The sequence below is a fragment of the Rissa tridactyla genome, chromosome 2, assembly GCF_028500815.1.
Source record: "Rissa tridactyla isolate bRisTri1 chromosome 2, bRisTri1.patW.cur.20221130, whole genome shotgun sequence".
In the NCBI taxonomy this organism is placed as follows: Eukaryota; Metazoa; Chordata; class Aves; order Charadriiformes; family Laridae; genus Rissa; species Rissa tridactyla.
The window spans coordinates 125,376,686-125,398,573 of record NC_071467.1 but is presented as its reverse complement, the minus strand read 5'-3'; the positions used below and the strand labels follow the sequence as shown (position 1 = coordinate 125,398,573).

Sequence of the window (21,888 nt, the reverse complement as noted above, 5' to 3'; positions counted from 1 at the left end):
TTTTTTAATGAGGCCAAAGTGGACAAGGTGATTATTCAAGATTCACCTCCTTTTCACATGAAGCGTAAGACTTCCCTTAATTCTCACTTGAATTGTAACACGCTTTCCAGTAAAGGAAAATCAACCACTTTATCTTGGTAAATTCTTCATTACCCTGTACAGTTAAAAACTACACTTTTATTCAAGATTAAATAAATATGAACTTTTGGACACTGCTAGACTGAAAATCTTTCTTTTATCAAGTTTCTGTTTCCCATGGACGTGTCTGGGTACTGACGTAACTTTTCAGTATTTCAGCATTTAATTTAAGCAGCTAGTTTCTAGTCATTTTTAAGGCACATTTTCCAGTCCTTTAACCAGCTATTTTTTCACAATATGAGCTGAAATACGGACATCCAAACAGAACACTTCCAATTGCAGTTGTACCACAAACACACAGAGAAACAAAACAAACATTTTATTTGTATTATCCTGTGTCACTTCAAAAGATTACATCAGCCCTTTTCAGGCCACATTGAAAGCTGCGGCTCAGCAAGTTATCCACCAATAAGACTTCACCATTTCCCAGAGTTACTGATGAGGCAAAGTAAGAGCCCCTCGTATAGTACTTATTATGGTCTACACACTTCGTTCGTAATGTAGAGCTTTACATTTGACAATACTTATTGCCTCACAACCAATTAGATCATGTAGAACTACTATAGTTATTACCATTACGAGTTACTGCTCCCAGTTTTTTTGTATCACCTGAAACCAAATTTTCTCCTGCTAATTCTTCTTTTACCATCACTGACTTGAAAAAAAAACATTAAATTATACAGGTGCAAGAGACAATCCCTGAGGAACACAACAAGGAACACAAATACCCAATACTGATTTCCCACTTATCACTATATTTGGAGATCTATATGCTTTTAATCCAAAATGTGATCATTTTAATTATTTTTTTGCTTGATTTTTAATACTTTTAATTAATTAATACTTTTAATCAAATTTATTTAAATTTAATATTTTTAGAAAGATGTGTAAAATAAAACATACTTCAAGCTCTTCAACAAAGGCCGCTAAATCTTCTTTCCAGAGATCTGAAGGAGATTTCCTTTTAAGGTCATTGAGTTCTCTCTCCTAAAACATGAAAGTAGTATGTAGAATGTCAGTTACTAAGGTACAACTAAAGTAAATACTATTGAAACTGACAGTATTCACAGTTAGGCACATCAGTGATTACTGTATCATTTCAGAACAAGCCTTCCATGGTGTACCAACCTTTGAATCTCTCTGCTTAATTAATTCTTCTACTTTCTCTTTTGTGAGCGACCACAGGGACATGTTTAAGATATAGTTGAAGTCAGGACCAGAAGTTGAGCCAGAAGCAGAGGAAGCATCATCATTTGGGTTCTGTGGGTCCTCCTCTTCTGCTGCCTGAAGTAAAATATTCACAAATATTAATAATCTTAGCTCTATGCATGAACTGTAACACTGCTCCAAAGCATCCTCACAGAGTAGTAAGGTGTGCCCTCATAGATTCAATAACCTTAACATTTTTCTGGACCTTTCCAAAAGGCCATCTTCCTGTGACCTTCTATAGTTGGATTATTTAATCATTTGATTTAAGAAAATAAGTCTGAACCTGATGCTAGCCGTATGCCTTGTATGCTATTGGCTACATATATTGGTTCTGTCCTCGCTGTCTCACAGGGTTGAGACCTTTGCCATTCAGATATTCATGTACATGTTTCTTTAAAAATGAGCACAGTCTTAGATAAAAACTACTATCAAAGCTCTGAATGTACAAACTGTGGTTCGGAAGTGGATCAAAATTTCTCACAGTAATAGTTTTGTTCCAAAATACAACACACCACATGGAGTTAAAATACAGTAGCAAGAAAACCCCGAAGCAAATCAAATGAGAAATGAAAACAACTAACGAAGGCAGTGGCACAGAAAAGGGGCAGCTGACAGAAATTTGAAGTTGCTTTTCAAAGTAGTTTCATCTTCCCATAGTAAAGCATAAAATTAAACTTGTCATATATCTCTTTTGGAACAATAAAAAACGTCTTGGGTTTTAAAAAAGCAGAAATAAATGTAGATCAAGGTCATATTTACTAAAGTAAATTCAGAAGTCATAGCTTTATAGTATTCATGTTTCATTACAGAAAACTGATGAATAATTTATATATAAATAATTTTGCAGTTATATGACAAATAAATAATAAGGGGAAAATCAGTTATACGTGTGGGGTAAGTGATGCAGCATTTTATGTATCAGCCACTCAGAAACCAAATTGCCAGTTTTGATTTGGGTGCATTAAGAAATTAAATCCTCTGCATTCTCATTTTCAGACTTGAATTATCTAGTTTTCTTCCTAGAATTATCTGTATACGATACCAATACTATGTGACAATATTTTTGTACAAGCTTAAGGTACTTTTAAAAATGGAAGCCAATAAGGAGTAATGAATAATCTTTTTAAAATGTTTTGTGTGTTATAAATTAAGTTAGACTACTAGAAAACAAGCATCTAAATAAATTGATATCATTTATAACATTAACAGAAACAAACATATCCACAGATTTCAGATTATTACCTTTTCCTGTGCTTCTTTCCAGGCTTTTACTGGATCAGATTCATAACCTCTCTGGACCAACATCTGAATCAAATCTCTTTTTGATCTGTTCTCTACAAGATACACACACAACCAGGGGAAAAAAAAATTAAAAGAAAGAGAGAAAAAAAAGATCAGTGTCATTAAAATAAATGTCTTATATGCAAGCACACTCTACTATATTTAAATCATTTCCAGATTTTCCCCCACTGTTACCAATTCTAACTTACATTTACTCACCTATGGTAATTTTTCCTTGTATCTTCTCTAGAATGAAACGAGCTTGATTGTTAAGCTTGGTAGATTCTGCACCCAACATTCCCACGAGCCATTCCTTGCGTAAACTGTAATAATGTAATCGCAAATCGAAGAACTCCTTCAAGATGTCTTGCACAGTTTCATACTTCTTTAAACATCCCATATGATCAAATAGCACCTATAAAATACATAATATACTGCTTGAGAGAGATTGCATAACTCAATCTAAACTTTGTGTATGAGTTTATTTCTATTGCACACACACAGGCACCATACAACAAGTGCTACTTTGAAGACTGTGAACTCAAACCTGCTATGGAACAACACAGCACATAGCTGGGCAGATTTTATTTTTGTTCACAAGTACATTTAATATGAGATTTATGTTAAGATGTTCAAACAGGAAGACAGCTATATAAAAAATATGCATGAATTCAGTTGAATGGCTAATTTTACCTAAATATTAAAGCACAAGTTCAGTAGCACCTAATGGTTCACAACTATTTAACAGAACAGTTGAAAAGCATCTTTAATAACCTTTCAGTTCAGCTGTGAAATCTGTCACTTTTCAGCTGTGAAAACTGCCATCCTTCAAGTTCAAGCACAAACAAAGTAAGAAATCATTTTTACATCACAGATGGAATCAATCCTGCCTGACTTCTGACATCTCCAGTTTAGACATTTATAGGTGAACTACTCACCCTAGTCGCCCTCTATAGTCAGCTGAATGAAATAAGCCCCTCCAGAGGGCAATTCATCTATCTAAAATACCTATTTGGGAGCTGGCTGAACAATGACTAGCTCACATAACTTTTTAGGATGCTTACAGTAGGGCAGATTAAGTCTTACACATACACAGAAAACAGCCCTTACTATTTATTTCAGTAGGCAGAAAATGCAGGAATAAGCTCCAAAACATTTTGTGATCTGTTAAACATTCATTTGAAGACAGATTCTCACAGTAGTTCATATAGTTGTTTAAATATGCGAGAAATACTATCACCTTGATTTGGTAGATTCGCTTTTCAAGCACAATCTACAAAACAGGTTAAACAAGGCCATTTTCCTCTTCCAATTCTATGGTCTTTAATTTGTTTTTAACCTATTTTCACATAGCTTTTGATTTATACACTAACAGCAACAGTAGTGGTATTTTTACTTTGTGATAATATCTGAAACCACTATCTACCATAAAAAATAATAGAAATACATTCTCTGTGAAGACAGGTCATTTGGAAATATTCTGGCAGCAATTAACTTACAATTCAAGTCCCTCTCATAATAGACAGACATGTATATTTACTCGCATTCTTACTCCCATCTTGCTACAAGCAGGATACACCAAATGAGTAATTTACATCTCTATTACATCTTCAGCATCTTAAGAATAGTGATTTCTATACATTACAACCTAAAATGGGATTTATGTTGGTGGAAACATTGGATCATTTAACTCCTATTAGAGGAGTAATAGTCCTGCATAAAATGCAATTTTGAAAATGTAACTTGTCTCAAGTTTAAAACTCGAAACGAATTATACTATGGCAGATAGTTATTTGTGTGATCTACTTTAACTTAACCACTTTTGGTTAGCTGCAGAGGAAATTTTCTGTTACAGGAAACTAACCACTCCGAGCCTGTCTGGTTTGGTTTGAAAGATTCATCAGGACTAAAATGGATTTGCTGATCCATATTGACTTAATATTTGTCATCACTACAATTTTCTACTATTCAAACAATTCCAAATACACAATACGCTGTTCAATGCCAAGTACAAAAGTACATTCCAAAAACATTTGAATTTACAACACGCAACAGTAAGGATTCTGATAGTCAAACATGAAAAAGTTACCATAGAATTACAAGTAAGACTTGTTTGAAGCTTAAAGACTTTGTGCAATCCAGCAGCTTCTGCCTGTGCAAGTTTTTCTTCTGTCATCTTCACAACAAATTTCACAGTCGTATCAGTGTGGTATTCCTTATAGTCAGAAATCAATGCTGGAGTTTTTTCAGTCCCGTTCAACATAGGTTCTAGAACCTGTTCTTTGTATACCTATTAAAAATATGGTAGCAAAAACCAGAAACACTTCTTAGAATCCCTAATTCCTTAAACTAACTGAACAACATAAGATTTCAAAGCTTTGCGCATTACATATGATACCAGTTGTAATTTACTAGTTGTAATTTTCTCTGGGGAGACCTTATAGCAGCTTTCCAGTACCTAAAGGGGGCCTATGGGAAAGATGGGGAGGGACTCTTTATCAGGGAGTGTAGTAATAGGATGAGGGGTAGCGGTTTTAAACTGGAAGAGGCTAGATTTAGATTGGATATTATGAAGAAATTCTTTACTGTGAGGGTGGTGAGGCACTGGAACAGGTTGCCCAGGGAAGTTGCGGATGACCCATCAGGCTGGATGGGGCTTTGAGAAACATGGTCTAATGGGAGGTCCATGGCAGGGGGGTTAGAACTAGATGATCTTTAAGGCCCCTTCTAACCCAAACCCCAAACCCCATACCCCATATGATTCTATGATTACAGAACCAGCATAACCTGCAAAATATAGGCCAAGACTAGCACAAACATAAGAGACATCTAACAAGGACAGAAAAGTCTACTCAAAAGAATAAGGAGATTAAACATTAATTCAGCAGAAGAAGCAAGTATTCTTTGTAGTATGGACAGTAGATGGCACAAGTAGAAAACCATCTTCTCCAAAGGGACACAAAAGAATGAAACCATGTTCCCTTCCATGTATGTATAATCACCAGAAATTGTGTTAGAAGTTCATCCAGATGTAGGATTAAATAATTTAATAAGCAACTTTTTGTTGGTTTTGTTTTTTATGTAGATGTATTTCACTGTTACTTACCTGGGTCCATGTCCTTACAGGAAGCTCTGTAATTTCTACTGTGTTCCTGTCCACCACAAATATTTCACCACTGACTACATACTGGTTTTGACCAAGTTCCTGAATGGTTCCTTTAAAGTTTTTGTAGTTTGGGAGCTGAAATTGCAAGAAACAGCGAAGTAGTAATAAACTTTATAATAAAACAGCACAAAAATATTTGTTTCCCATATACCATACAGGTATCACTTTATATTGGACTAATCCATCAACCAGCCTCTCATGCCTGTGAAAATCTGAAGTCATAGGAAAAATACTACAGAAAAAACAGAATACGCACATGCAAGTGACAGGAGCGAGTATCTTATCGTCTACAGAGCAGATAAATGATTAAGAAGATGCCACTGACCCCAGTGAGGTGGTGGGGTTTTGTTTATTTTGTTTGTGGGGTTTTTTGTTTTGTTTTTTTTTTTTTTCCATTTTTAAAAAAACCTGCAAACATAGATAAGGCATGGCAGAAAGTAGATAAACACCCCAGTCTCACAATAACTTCACAGAAGTAGTGCTACCTCCCCTAACCATTTTTTATTCTTGTGCTGTTTGGCAAAGATAGCAGAACCCATCCAGTTTAGAAGGTAACCAACAGGGTGGGGAATTTTTCTTTTAACTGAATTGATTCCCTTATCCATCTTACCATGCAGCCACAAACACATACCAGCATACAGAAAGGAGCTAGATGGAGGCAGAAGTGCCTCTTTCAACCACAGTGAAGCTTCAATTGACTGTGAGACTACACAGAGGGCCTAGGAGTCCTAAAGGAAGGGCAATGGATTGCATTAATTAAAAAAAAAAAAAAAAGTCTATTCATTGTTCCCAAGAATTTTGAAAAGGAAATTCACTATGTCATGAAAATTGATACTGCACACTCAGTGAACTGAGATCTAAGTAGCAAAGAAAAGATTTTTCTGCTTCTATGACTTGGTAAACACAGCAAAGCAGCAATATCCATCAGTTGTGAAGTAAAGATTACATTATCCATATTTCATCTGTTGGTTACAGATATTCTGCGTTCACCCAGGTATTCTTCCTGACCAGTTTTTTTCAAGTATACACTACTTCCAAGACTTATTATAAAATTTCAAATAGAAGAACAGAAGCTAGATGCAGTTCAGAGCTGCTGATTTTCTTGAACAGTGGCAATATCTTCTCCTATGCTTACAGATATATAAAAGAGAGTAAAATGTAGACAAGACAGGGGAAATGTTAAGTTTGGCTGAAGATAAATATTAGTACCTTCAAAAAGGAAAGAGCGGTACAACGTTTTACTCTACTGTCATGTCATAACTACCCTCCCTGTAAGACTTGCAACTATAAAGGCTTACAGCCAGCAGACTGAAGAAAAAGTCCGCTGAAATAATTGGAAAAAATACAAATCACAATGGTTTTTCTTCAAAGTGAACTTCCCCAGCCTCATCCCAACAGTCAAGTAAAGCTCCTAAACAAAATTACTGGTACAATCCAACTCAGATGTTTCAATAATCAAGCACTTCTAGAGTGATATGAATTCATTTTATAAGTAAAAATAAGGTTTGTTTAGCAAACATATCAAATAACAGTATATAGTATTATTTTTACCATTGGGTGGGGATCTAAGCCATCCAGCATTCGTCTGACATTGTTCACAATCTCTCTGGTATCATAGTTTGGAAGTTTGCAGGCCCAGCCGGTACCAATTCCTTCAGCTCCATTTACTAAAACCATAGGAATGATGGGAATATACCATTCAGGCTCCACACGTTGGTTGTCATCATAAAGGAATTTAAGCAAGTTGTCATCCACTGATGGAAAAAGCAGCCTTGCTAAAGGGCTTTAAAAAAGAAAAGAAGAAAACTGTTTAACTGGAGTCCAGTAAGTAAAGTACACAATGCTTTAACAGTTCACGGGTCCAGGTATGATCTATTTGTAGATTTTTCTCATGTCTTCCTTTCTCTCTGTCATTCTGAAGCTGAAAATACAATCTACATACCTCCTGGGAAACGGATGTTCTTCCCAATGGAAGAGCGTATTCATAACAGATGATGTTTGTTTCCTTCACAATAACACATGTACACAATACACTAGTAATTGATGACATTTAACATCTACAAAAATATCATTCTTTGAAGCATTCAGAACAGAACAGTTCAATGTGACAGTAGGTCAACCCAGTAATAAAGCAATACAGCATGTAAATAGTTGCAAAACTTTGTTGCTTAATTGTAGGCCTAGCAATCTCCGAAAATACTACAGAGGTTTTACTGGTGATGCCTTTTGCTCATCTAGAACATTGTCCTTGGTGAATATGATTTCCAGCACCTCATACAAAAAGGAAAATGTACAAAACTAAGTTGCTATAGAAAGAACATATATGAGAAAGGGAATAAAACCTGATACTTGCATAGAAAGATTATAATTAGAGGAAAAGAAAAAATTACAAGGAATTTTAGGCAAAACATCACATGCAAATTAGGAAATAAAAGAAGCAACATAACACAAAATACTATAATTTACATTAAGAGATTCTAACACTCAGCATGTCAAACTGAACTTCAAGGTATTAACTGTGAAAAATCAACATCATTAAATTAGGTCTTTATTATTAATTATGGATGTGTAATTTAGCTTGATATGAAGAAACTTGTCCAAAAGGAAAAGAATCCACCTCAGCTTTCAAGTCTATGTTGAGTTGTAGGACCTAGTACCATGTAGCAATACACCTTCTATTGTGAAATTGAGTAAATTTCACAGTGAACAGGGAAACTGAAAGCTACTTCTGCAAGAAGTCACAATTTAAGATCAGTAACTAATCTGAGTGATCTACGTTTTCAGTCTTCAGTCTTATGATTCAAAGTTTTAATTCCTTAAAAGCTACAATTCCCACAGCATTTCTATGCATGGAAAATCATGCAAAAAATCCATGTGCAAAAGCACACTTATAGATGTAAAGCGGAATTTGAGCTTCTATCAAAATATTCCAATCGTCCCCCATTCCTTTCCCACAAATAAAACTAGTGTTGTGAAAGGATTAGTTTCATAACAAGGCTTTTTAAAAACATGCGTTTAACTTTACATATGTGTTTACCTTAACATGGTGAAAATATAGCGAGGGCTGGCAGCATCCTTTCCACCATGAAGCCTGGTGCCAAACTGACCAATAGGTTGTAGCAGATTAACATTGTTACTGCCAACAAAGTTCTGAGCCAAGTTGACAATAGTCATCATTAATGCTTGCTGCAAGAAAATACATATTCATAGTAATAAGAAGAGACAGTTTTTCCTAATCAGCCAGTAAAATATAAATATATTTTTAATGCCCAAAACTTGCGTGAATAACTTTAATTCAATTTCAAAAAAGAAGTCTCCCTGAGAAAGGAATCTGCAAACCTATTACAAGAGCTGTTGGCAAAATATAACACTTCCTCTTCCACAGCCATATTACCTCTCTGATTTAAGTGACCTTACATTCTACACTTATGGAAACCCCTGGGCTTCTCCATTTTTCCTGAAGCACTTCTCTGGAGGAATGGAAGGGGCACAAACTGACTGTACTTACTACTGCAACAAACTACAACTCATTGCTTTTAAAGGGAGAGAAGAAGGGATGGAGACAGACTGTTAATATAGCAACTCTTGCTAATATTTCAGATAAATATAAACAAAACAGGAGCTAGAAATAATCTTTATTCCAACACTGTATCAGGTTTTCAAAGAACAGTATCTCTTCTGCTCACCTTAAAAGACTATATTTCTTCTGTAAGACAATAATTGTCTTAGTACATAGTTCATATATTCCAATGTTTCGAGAATCTAAAAGTTACCTAGATAATCAGTCATCTACTATTTTGCCACAACCCACAAACTATTTGGGATACCACTGTGCACAAAGATTTGGAAAGAATGTAAATATGCTGTCTTATTAAGCTACGTATTGTTTGGTTCATTTTCTGTAAAACTAAATCTGTGATTAGTAGACTTAGACTTATAGTCAATAGGTTTGCAATTTCAATACAAGAAACATTTATCTAATATTTTACATAGCCTAAAAATCCTCGCAGCTTTACCATCCTTCATACTCACCTCCCCATGGTGATAAGCTGACATTTCAGCAACAGAACCAGCCAGCTGAGCAACCTTTACTTCACGTTTATCATTTCTCTTAAAGCAAGTGAATAAAACTTTGCGTTGCCCTGGTTTTAAACCTGTTAAGAAGAATATACACATACACAAGCATACACTTTTAAGTAATAAACTTATTTGGCCTTAATTTCTAATCTCTCAAAAGAAGCCTAAACTTTAAATGGAAACAAATTCACACTGTAATATTAACAAAATAACAAATTAATATCTCTGTTCTTTTAAAATAATAAAAAATACTTTACCAAACAGAAAAAGTTACCAGAAAAGTGGAAACATAACCCTTTCAGCCAATCATTACTATGCAGCATGCAATACATCATTTTAAGAAACAGCAACTTTATCCTAAATGTACAGCTGCCAGAAGTGGAGTTGTTTTTTCTAGTCTACTTCACAAAATTCAGCAGTGACAACTGTAACTGTAGCTTACATGTATTTTAAAGTACTCTGAACTTTTACTTATTGTGTGAAATTTTCAAATACTCACTGAAATTCAACAAAAGGATGTGTTACTTGTTTCCCTTTTAGATCTTTCAAAGATTTAAGAAAGCAGCTGGTCTTTTTGATCTTCTGATTTAATTTACTGTTTAGGCACACTTTAAGTACAACATATGTGTGGAATGGATTGCATCCTTTTTTTTATGCCTGTTATCTAGAACTGATAACCAGTTCCAGATCATGCTTATCAATCTATTCAGTGTTTTAATTCACATACCTTTCTGAAACGCACCAAAATATTGCTATGTGTTACCATAACATAAGAGCATACATATACCATACACAAGAGCAAAAATTGAAAAAACAAAAAGATATTGACTACAATCTCCATTTCATTTAAATATATAACATCCAATTTTCTTTACAATTGGCCTGCATCATGTTTTTCTAACAAAAATGTGTTGAATATTACAGACTTAGAGGGTTTCCTTTACACGAAGGAGAATCACCAAGCAGTAAGAGTGGTAACTAGTAACTGCAAAAGATAGTAAAAATGTTCTTCCTCTATTTTTTCTGAGATTTGCCAGCAGACTAGCCTGTTATATATCACCTGACAATAGTGAAGAACAAAAACCATTGCTAGAGTACTACCTGCTGAACAGTTCACACATCCATGCCCAGAATGCAGAAATACAGCCAAAGTTGGCCGAAAAACTGGCAGCACATAATATATGTACAATAAATATATGTACAATACTGTACATACTATACATGTATAGTGTATACTATATATTATAGTGCTATGCATATGTGTAACTGATAGCAAATATATATAATATGTGTATGATATAGACATACATTATATTACATATATACACACACACACCCACATGCAAATACATGAATAAATAATGTTCCCTTCTCGTTTTCTTATGCTTCTGTAGACACAATATTGAGAACTTCAATTCAAATGAAAAGTTATCTACTGCAAGTTAATTCTTTATTTTAAGTTTCAGCAAAACCATTCTGCTGTTTCTGAGAAAGCAGTCAGGGTAGAGCATGTTATAAGAAAAAAAACCTGACCTCTTGAAACATGCAGATCTATAGTGAACCTTCCTCCAGAGCAGTAAACTATGAAATGCTTGCATAGAGACTACCAGTTAACCAAAGTACTCAATTATGGGAGGAAGTAAGCCTGGAGAAGCTGAAACAATGACTGACATTCTTTGATTCCCTAGAGACGTATCTACATACCTAACCCAGCCTCATTTCTTCATTCTGCAGCAGAGCTGGAGATCCATCCTACCAGGAAGCTACCACCCCTTTCCACCTGTGAACTACCCCACTTTTTCATCTAAAAAATAAAAACCTCTTGCTGCATGAATATTTCAGTATAGGTTTGTAGTGTCAAGAAGGCTGACCACCTCCACTACAAAAAATGTACTGGAAAGTGGAGATAAACACGCTTGGGTTTTTTTTCCTATGAAACCTCAAGGCCTTTTTTCCATATCTTAGTAAGCATATGCATACTGACAATAATATAGGCAAAAATTCCTGCTCATGCTGTCTCCAGACAGTTTTACAAACTGCTTCTTTTAATGTTCATGCTATTGCAAGGGGAGAGTTAGCAAACCTGATTGACACAACCCTAGCAAGATTACAGGAAAAGTCAGTAACCACTAAAATGCCGCCTGTGGTGTAAGACTGAAGGGAGAAAACATTTGCATCTTCATCTGCACTCAGCTGCCGACTTGAATTTTAATTATTATAAGCACTTTAAAGACTTGCTTTCTCTGATGGTTTGGCTAGAAACAAAGCACTTGTATGATTTAGGGAATAGATCTGATTAAGTAAAATGGCTGCACAGCAACAGCTTAAACTTCCTCACAGAAGAAACATGGCGATTCCTTAGCATATAAATGATAACAAACAAAAATATAAAAGTTCTTACATTCTCCACTTGAATGCATTGATTTTCAATATAAATCACAGGTTTTAAAACCAACAATAAAGAAGAATGTTCCAACAAGTCATAATGAATTATCAGCTTACCATCAACAAGGGAAGGAATAGATCTCTCATTGTCTGAATTTGAGAAAAGGATCAACTCCTTGTTAATGAAGTCATTGTAAGTCAAATGTTTTGTTGCTGTACCATATAAAAATTGCTGAAAAACAACCCACATATGTTATTCATTCAATATAAAAACTACATTACATTTAAGTCTCACTCACCAGATTTATTACTATTATTTAGGACTCACCTCGGGAAGGCCATGTAGCCGACGCTGTCGTCTGTCCTCCATGAAGTTTGTTAACCATTCTTTTCGGTCATCAATCTTCTTCTTACTGAAGGCCTGAAAAGATTCCAAGTACATTGAATTATGAGCATATATGTGTTTGTGTAAATGTAGGTTACTTTAGTCAGAATTTTAAGTGTACTGCATTATCTGATCAAGTATTCAATAATATTTATTTGGACAAGATAATCCATATAACTACTCTTTACATTTAAGGAGCAGTATAAGCACATGACCTTTTGGACACAAAGGTTTTTGAACTGACAGATCTCTCACTGATCATAATCTAAATTTATATGTTACTTTCCCCCACATCAGTACACATTTAAACAAATCTTATCATTCTTATTCCTCTCAATATCAGAGTTGTCCATTGATACACAAGTTCAAAGGTGTTGGGGTCTTCCCCCAAATAATTTTAAGGTTGAGTTCATCATTTAGACTGAACTGTAACCAGCTGTCATCAAGAAAATTAACTGAAGGTATTAGAAAAAATACCCCCCTCTTCTTGTCCTCTCCATGCCCTGTTTGCTTTGTCAGCCACAGAATGCCATTAATTTGTAGCTGTTCCTGAGTGGCTGTCCCTAGTCCTCCTGAAAAAATGGACAACTTGACAAAACAGACACTGCACGAAAAGGCTAAGCCAGAGTTTAGGCTGGCTACCTGGGGGCTTTAGTGTTCATGATGACAAGGCATCACTTCAAAGCAACTAATAATTACTACAAAAAGACACAGGAATGTTCTGAAAGACTTTGTCCTGTTACTGAAACAGAGTTCCCCTCCAGTGAGCTGCTTCTCCAGAAGACTAAGAGAAGAATCCATAAAAACTGAGTATGTGGTTTAAGCAAAATTCCAAATACTTTGGGAAAAATTTGTGAGTTGTTGAAGTACTGCCTTTTTTTCCTCAGGGAATAACACATAGACACTCCATCATGTCCTGATTTCAACCACTCTCCTGCAAAAGAAAACAGTCAACAGCGCTATCTTTTTTAAAGGACTCTAACTGGAGCACTCCGAAAGAGCTCTATGACTAGTTTCATTTCCTTGGAGACCATGGTTTTACATAATAAATAGTAAACCTTTGTAGCTTACTCTCTGAGAAAGGGACTAAGTGACATTGCCCTGTTTTGCATCAGATCGACTTTCTTTGTGAATACATCTCAATAATTCAGAATGTCAGACATCTGAAGGCTTAGGATTAGGCTTTTGTAAAATCGTGACTAAATTCTAACAATTTTCTTCTGGCTCCCTTCAGTGTATCTATACCTCTTCTAGACCACTGAAGTGACAAATGACCAAGAGCTGGATCAGCATAAAAATCATTTTAATATAATAAAAATAAAATTAATAGAATAAAAAGTTTGAATAAAAGTTATTCTTGAATAGAATAAAGGCTTTTCTCTTTCTCCACTTAAAACTATTCTTCTAAGCCTTCATTTGCTAGCAAAAGTGTTCTTCAGAACTCTGAAGAATTTGCTATGTGAAATGATTTTTGTTTTCCTAGATTACAGCTATCATGAGGCCTGGTAGGGCCTATAATCTTACACCACCTCTGCTCAGACATAAATTTGCGGTTGGGATTATAGGTATCAGCAGAGAAAACGTGGACAGAAGTGTAAGCGAAGCTTCTGTTAACAGTTTCACTATCCAGTAGCTGTTCCTGGTGTAACATAGATGACTAGCTTGATCCTGAATTGACAGAATATCATTCTAGACAACACTGAGGACCAGCTGTAACAGGTTATATGGCCTCAGATATCAGCCTGTATCTAGAGGTCTACTTGCAGTAATAGGGCTCAGAATTTTAATCAGGGAGTTCAGAGTTTCTCCAGCAATTGGTTTAATGTATATGCAAACATACAGACTCCTTTTCTATCTAGATGAGCACACTTCTCTGGGGCGGGGAACCACATACATGGATTGTATTTAAGTGCATCTTGGGCAGAAGTAAAATGAGTGGTACAAATAACTTCTGACACATCAGGCTGGTTTTCTTCAACATTATATGTACCTACTATACCTTTCGGTTAGTAAAACTACACCATTTTACCAGATCCACAGTATAAGGAAAAAGTTGTTTTGTCTAAGATGAGTATTTTCCCTTTTTTTTTTTTTCTCCTACCTCTTTTTTTCTCTAATATCGCCCACAATTAAAATAGTGAATTAAAGTAGATAAAAGGTGAAACATTTCTTGAGAAAACATCTTCATTCCAGACACTCTATGCTTTCTCTTTCCATAAGCTCTCTTTGAAACACAAGTACTTCCCTGCACACAACTATCTAAAAGATTTCAAATATGTAGAACACATGCATGAATGCAAGTATGTCACACATTCATATTCAATGAATAAATAATATTTATCTGATCTTATTTGCTCAGAAACAAAATTCATATCCCTAAGTAGATGTGAAACATCATTTGTTTGGGCTCTATTGCCTTACTCAGAATACTCTTTTGCATGTTCTGTCTTTAAAAGCAAGCCTAAATGTAATGTTTCTTGATATCCACACCACACAAAATTGATCGATGCTACTAAGCAAAAGGTAGAGCTGATTTTGTAGTGTGGATAAAGCTCTTATTCCAAAATTTCAAATCTTTTCGAAAAGCTTCTTTCTCTTCCAAAAGAATTTTTTTCAGTTACTCAAAAAAAACAAACAAACCAAAACCAAAAACAGCAGACCCTGTTAGAACTTCCTCAAGTGCCATTTTCAGTAAAAAATGGAAACTAAAATGAATCATATAGAAGCACTTTTATATGTTCTTACCAGTGTAATGGCAGCATCATCTTCAGGACCAGCATATCGAAATAAAATCCGATGTCTTTCCATGTCAGCAAAATACTCTTTTGCTTCTTTAGCAGTGCTGGTACCCAAACCTGTACAATAAAAAGAAGTAGTTAATCCATATTCAAAATGTAAGTTTTATTATTTTACCCCTTTTATTTTACTGGGAATATTATAAAATCATTACAGAAGATACTATCATGAAAACAGCTCCAAACAAAAATTTATAGCACCCACTTATGTTTTTTTTAGATCCATGAGGTTCACTTCTTTCTTTTTGAACAAACCTTTGTAGTACTTTATCTTCCATGCTTTATGATTCTCCATATGTTTCTTCCACTCGTCAAATTCAGGAATACTATAGAATGAAAGTTCTTGCTTATTTTTACTTGCCTTTAAAAAACAAAAAAAACCTAATCAACTTTTCTGTTGCACTGTAAGTAATAAATAAAATCTCATTAATAGAACCCATACCTTTACAATAGGAGTGATGAATTCCTCAAGAAAACCATGTTTCAACAGTGACGGCCAATTGTGATGAATAAAATTGATTAACAAGCCTTTTATGTGAGATCCATCCTGATCCTAAATCAGAACATGAAAACATGAGGCAATCTTATAAAATGTCAAATCCCCCAAAACCACCAAAAATCCCATTCACTGGCCTGGATACTTCAAAACAACGTCTGTTGACAGAAAACATAGAAGGGAACAGTTACGTTTAATTTGGATTCCAAACTGGACCTGGGTATAAAATAGCCACCTGTGAACAGCACTATCCATGAGCTAATAATAGGCTCTTCCAAGCCAAGTGCACAGTTGCAGCTCAAAGGTTTCTTTGCCTTTGGCATGTTTTCTCTGAGAGCTAGACAGCTCTCCCAGACACCATGGAGCTCAATCTGTGGAAAAAAGCCAAGCCTGGCCCACAGTTCTCATTGGCGTTAAGATGCTTGATAGTTCAACCTTTCAGGGAAAAAAATAACAGAGCTTCACAAATAACCAAAGCATAGGATTCCTAGACTTCTAAAATCTGAACAATAGACACACTTCATGAGATTATCCAAAAATAATTGCCTGCATTCTTTTGTCTCTCCCAGACTTTCTAGCATTGCTACCTCATCTACTGTCTCATTTTGTTCTTACCTTCAACATATTTTTGACTTATCAAAATCACTGTTGTTTATACATGATTTTATTACTACTTTGGCATCTCTGCTACTGTGTAGAAAAGTTGGGTTGTTCATTTGGAGTAACCAAAACAATATACAGATAAATTATTCCATAAAGAAACCTCATACATTAGGGATTCCCTCTGAATACATCCATATTGTCATAACACAGAGGCAGGTTATAATGCACAAAAACATAACCTACCAAATTGCAGCAAATCACATTTTAAGAAGCTCCATGCATTAAAACCTGTGAATTTCAGACTAACCTGATCTGTCATGATCATAATTTTTCCATATCTCAAGCTTTTGAGAGATTCTGGATCTTCATAGCTTTTCTTGTATTGTAGTCCAACTATTTTGATGATGTTGTTGATTTCTGCATTTTCCATAATCTGTATAAAAAAGTTATCATGGCAGTCAGCGTAAAAAGCAGAAAATCAGAATTACCCCAATCTTTTTTAGGTGGACCTTATAGCCACTTCTTCAATGCACTCCTACCGCAACTTCATAACCTTTTTATCCCCAGTCTCTTTACAGCCTTCACACTTGTAAATATTTCTTCTCTACATGCAAATTCTCAAGACTGCACCACTCCTTTTCTCCTCTACAGCCAGAGCACCTTGGCTCCAGAAGGCAGGGAGAAAAGTGCATGTAGGAAGAAGTCATCTCACAAAGCTGCCCTCTTTCCACTATTTTTATGGGCATCTGGCAACGCGACTCTTATTATAGACAAAGTATGGAAGGCAGCAGAAGTAATGCGATGGGGCAACGCTGCTGCTATTGCGTCACGCTTGGAGTCAATGAAATCACATGGCAATGGAGTCAATATAACTTTTTAGGTTTTTTAAGTATTCATGTAAAATGTTAATACGAGTCATAGCAGATTTTCCTTGCACTTCTGAAGAAACAAACTTTATCATTGCAGTACTGTACTACTACACTTAACATTTCCAGGTTTATCCCAGGCTTTAAAGTAGCTGTTACTTTATGAAATCCCAGCCACAAGATTTTCATGAAAAAAAAAAAATTAAAATATGAAGATGTAACCCTAGAATTCACAAATAATCAGAAGACATCCATTTGTCATCTAAAAGGTAATGACAAGACTCCTTACCTGTTTGTGAGAAGCTTCTCGAACATTGAGAATTTTACCCCTGAGTGGGAATACTCCGTATCTGTCTCTACCAATGACACCTAAGCCAGAGACAGCTAAAGATTTGGCAGAGTCTCCTTCTGTCAATATTAACGTGCAGTCCAAGGAATGCTTGCCACCTGCAGCCCAAGAAGAAGTAGAAGCAAGGCAAAAACCCAGAAAGAGTAACTTTTAAATTCACATAACAAAAATACAATTGAATATTCTTCCTACTCTACATCAGGTAATTTAAACAGGCTGAATTTCTGTTTTTAGGGATGGCCCTCCATACCACTAAAACGACACAATTCTTGCCCATGCTGTGGATTCTTGCCATATGGTATGGATTACTATTGACAAGGAGCAAAATAGACAAAATGGGATGCAATGGTAGGGCATCGTATGTAATGGTCCCCACACATCCGCACACACAAAAAGAAAAAAGATTGCTTCTGTACCTTTACCATTTCATTTTTCTAGCTGCAAATTTCTTACTCACATACATTATGCATGTCTGAGTTGTATACAGGAGTTATTTCCCATTCTGCACTTCCCCTTTCCTCACCGTATATTTTCAGAGGTAATTTATTAAATTACATTTTTGTGGGGTTCTTTTTTTATTGTCCATCAGCTGAAGCCAGGCAAAAGTAAGAGAGACTTCATAGAAAAGCTCAAAAGATCAGAACATTTGCACTTATATTCTCAGAAATTTCTCAAACAGAAGAAACAAGTCTTTATTAATAATGTAATTTTGATTCTACAAGACACACTGCATTTTTGTGGCTGTGTCCCCAGTGTGCTCAAAACTGGTATGACATGTATATTCTGTTTATTGCAACTGCAATAGTTGAACAGATATTCTAAATAATAAGCAAGTTCAAAAAAGGAACTCACCCTTTTCCAAGGGTGCAAATGCTCATTAAGAAGTTTTGCTATTTTATGAAGGCCAAGTGATAGGAAAGACTGCAAAAAACTTCAAGCTGGTTGAGACTCACCTACTGTTAATAAGAGAGTTTTGAATATATTGGCATTTAAAATAGGTGCTTTGATTTGCCTTTACCTGGTAGGTAAAAACAACCCTGCACTTCCTATTACACAGAACCTAATATTCAAATCTTTCGTCTTCTGCATCAGACATATGGCTTAATATAATCTAAATTAGGCAGCTATTCCCACTGTATCAAAAGGCATCAATAGCTACCATGCTATCAGCCAGGTGTAATCCAAATACCAAGAAAAATACTAGTCTGCTGTTTTAGAATATATGAGAGCCTTTTTTTTTTTTCTAAATGAACGGCAGAAAACACATCGGAATATCATTCAGGTGCACTTTCTCCTGGAATGGATGCAAACATTTGCATTTCCATTTCCATGAAATTAATTGCTATGTGCCAGGTATTTTCCTGAACACAGCTCTAAAGAACTCAAAGTGAAAACTACATGAACTGGCAGGTTCAAAAAATGCTTTTATGCTTCATCAGATTTAGTAATCTAACTGCTCCCTAAGAATCCTATATTCCTATTCCTGGTTCTTTATTTTTTCTTTCATTTCTCCCTCTTCTTCTCCACAAGCCATAGAACTAAGTATACCTCATCAAGATCTCACGAAAGCAAGAAAAACCACGTACAGGACTCATTCTTTTCAGTGGGGGAGGAAATCTGCAGCAAGTACATCACTATATAGATATATATCTCTCTCCTATTCCTAAGTATTAACCATTATTGAGTCAAAAACTCAGTGGTACCTGGCACTCAAGAAACCTGTGGATGCTGCACCTCAGCTACAAATTCACCCTTGAAGTAAAAATAAAATCTAAAATACACAAGAATCAAAGCCAGAGGGGTCTTTGGCCAGACACTGTTCTCTCTCAGCTGCACTGGACTGCTTCAGTCCAACAACTACTGGCACCTGCTACTAGAAACCAAAGCCAACCCTGCACCCTCATCTGATTTGAGCTGCTTATGAAAGTGTAATTCCTGTGATACTTACAAATATTTTTGTCCTGAAACACAACTACATCAACTAAGACTACTGTATTTTGCTGCCAGATTCCAGATAACCTCTGTGCGACATGTATGACATATGACAGCAATCTCTCTGAAACTGTATCTTCACACATCAGTTAAACCTTTTCTCCAGCTAATGGAGAGGTCTGAAATTCTTTTGGAAAGCCTATTTGTAACTGTGTAACTCTTCAAGATATGCTTAGTCATGTGCACATCCGTAGCAAACATTCATATAGCAAAGAGTTGAGTTTTTTGGATCTAGAAGAAGCAACCATCACCTCTCACACATAGAAAGAGGATGTACAGTCCTTCCTTCACCTGACCCTGAGAATCCCCAATCATTTCTATTAAGATCCCAAAAACAGAAAGGAAGATCAATAGTTCTACAGTGTTTTGTCTGTGGACTCATTAAAGAATTTCCATGGCACTAGGGCTTCCTTTTCCACTTATGTTAAGAAACACGAAGATTTCAGTCAGATGCAGTCACCAACTAAAGTTCCTTGGGACAATTTCTCAAGAGTAGAGCAACCAACACACACTGAGCCACACTAAAGGAGTCGCTCTTCTGTATCATCTTCTGCCTTCCCTTTCTCAATGAAAGCAGCTTTTCATTAAGGTCAGAGATCCCAATTATAGTATTAGCTTAGTTCTTGCACAAAAGGAACAAAAAATCCTATTGATTTTCAAGAGCAAACAGATGATCCATATGGCACCTTCAGTCTTTAAAAAGAAAGGACTAAAGAACTTTTTACGAAATCTATTACTTGTGATCCTCCAATTTAAAACATCTCTGCCAGTATATATAACACTTCAGAAAGTCAGGCCAAGTGTAAATATAACAACACACATTGTATTCAGAAACTGAATGCCCCTCTGCCTTTCTGTGTGTCCACCACAAATATGCAATGCCTTCGATGTGAGAAATCTACTATGTTCCAGACCTTCAATAAACCAATGCTTGGGTAAGCTTCCTTGGGGAATGCAGAGTTCCTGCTCCCCATATAAGAATCAGAGAAATACCTAGGTAACAGGGATACAAGCCATGCAAAACTTTAAGCATCGGTGTTGAACCCAAATGAATCCCTACATGCCTTCTTAGTTGCAAAGTTTCAGGGTGAGAGGCAATGTAACACTTTATTAGCTCCCCTGTCAGAGTTTCTTTCTTCCTTCCTCTCACCCACAGTGAAAGAAAACAGTAGAGAAGTGATTTTGAAGCCTGTTCTCCAAAGAAGAGATTAAAAAAAAGTATGAAGAAAATGCATCCAAAATCATTCATTATGTTGTTTATGAGCACTAGGCTTGATACCCGTAAAAAGCATTTCTCCAAGCTCATGATCTTCTAGGCAGGAAAAATACCAGGAACATGCATCTGACTAAGGAATACAAATTCCACAAGCAAAACACTAGTTAAAGGAAACACAATTATCAACTTTTGAGGCAAAATATGACACCTGAATAACTGGAAAAGTAATAAAATACTGAAGAAAACTCAATTTAAAAAAATTATTAAAAAAAATAAATAACCTGAGCCCAAGGAATCAAAAAGAAAGGGAGGAAAATTAAACAGAACTCATCATCTCACCAAGTCATCTGTGCCTTGAATACTGGTGCTCCAAAAAAAGCTTCTTTACCAGTCTTACATGCTTTTACCTACTTAACCAACCCACCTACCTCATTGCAATTTCTCTATCTTTGCTTAATGTAAGGATGTATTAAAAATCAATTAACACTAACATAGATTGGCAACATTTCAAACTCTATGTGCCCCTCAAACAATTCAAGGACAACTCCCATCCCATTGCTATTGGCTCAAAGATGGCCATCTGATCCTGATTCCTATCTGTGCTAGGAAGGAAGCCAGCAGAGATTGCCAGTTTGCCCTATATCCCCGGACAGGAACCTAATGGCATTTAAAGTCTCATGAAAAAAGTATCTTGAACCATTCCCTCAGGTCTGCACACTACATGATATACTTCCTATAGCTTGTGACCCTATAAAGATTCTGATCTTTTTATATTAGAAAGGTCAGGAAGACTAGTCACCTCCAAAACGGAATATTGCTAACACTATTTAGCTGAAAACCACAATTAGAAAACATGCACTACTTCAGTACAGAACTAGACTGCTGTTTTTGTTCTCTACCCTAGAGAAGACAGTGTTCCTAATATCAAAC

At 35.7% G+C, this 21,888-nt stretch overlaps 1 protein-coding gene across 6 annotated transcripts in view; it reads right to left on the bottom strand.

Moving 5' to 3' along the window:
* The window catches only part of TOP2B (DNA topoisomerase II beta), a 67,167-nt gene that overhangs the window by 10,431 nt on the left and 34,848 nt on the right, over positions 1-21,888 (bottom strand). For all 6 annotated transcript variants that reach the window (XM_054190678.1, XM_054190683.1, XM_054190679.1 and 3 more), the window contains 16 exons: positions 17,691-17,848; positions 16,843-16,968; positions 15,879-15,989; positions 15,692-15,797; positions 15,387-15,496; positions 12,585-12,677; positions 12,374-12,488; positions 9,827-9,948; positions 8,832-8,980; positions 7,346-7,577; positions 5,735-5,869; positions 4,718-4,918; positions 2,848-3,043; positions 2,590-2,681; positions 1,267-1,422; positions 1,042-1,125 (listed from right to left, as the gene is read on the bottom strand). In XM_054190678.1, the coding sequence (XP_054046653.1) occupies positions 1,042-1,125; positions 1,267-1,422; positions 2,590-2,681; positions 2,848-3,043; positions 4,718-4,918; positions 5,735-5,869; positions 7,346-7,577; positions 8,832-8,980; positions 9,827-9,948; positions 12,374-12,488; positions 12,585-12,677; positions 15,387-15,496; positions 15,692-15,797; positions 15,879-15,989; positions 16,843-16,968; positions 17,691-17,848 (2,186 nt within the window). The remainder of the gene's footprint in view (positions 1-1,041; positions 1,126-1,266; positions 1,423-2,589; positions 2,682-2,847; positions 3,044-4,717; positions 4,919-5,734; positions 5,870-7,345; positions 7,578-8,831; positions 8,981-9,826; positions 9,949-12,373; positions 12,489-12,584; positions 12,678-15,386; positions 15,497-15,691; positions 15,798-15,878; positions 15,990-16,842; positions 16,969-17,690; positions 17,849-21,888) is intronic.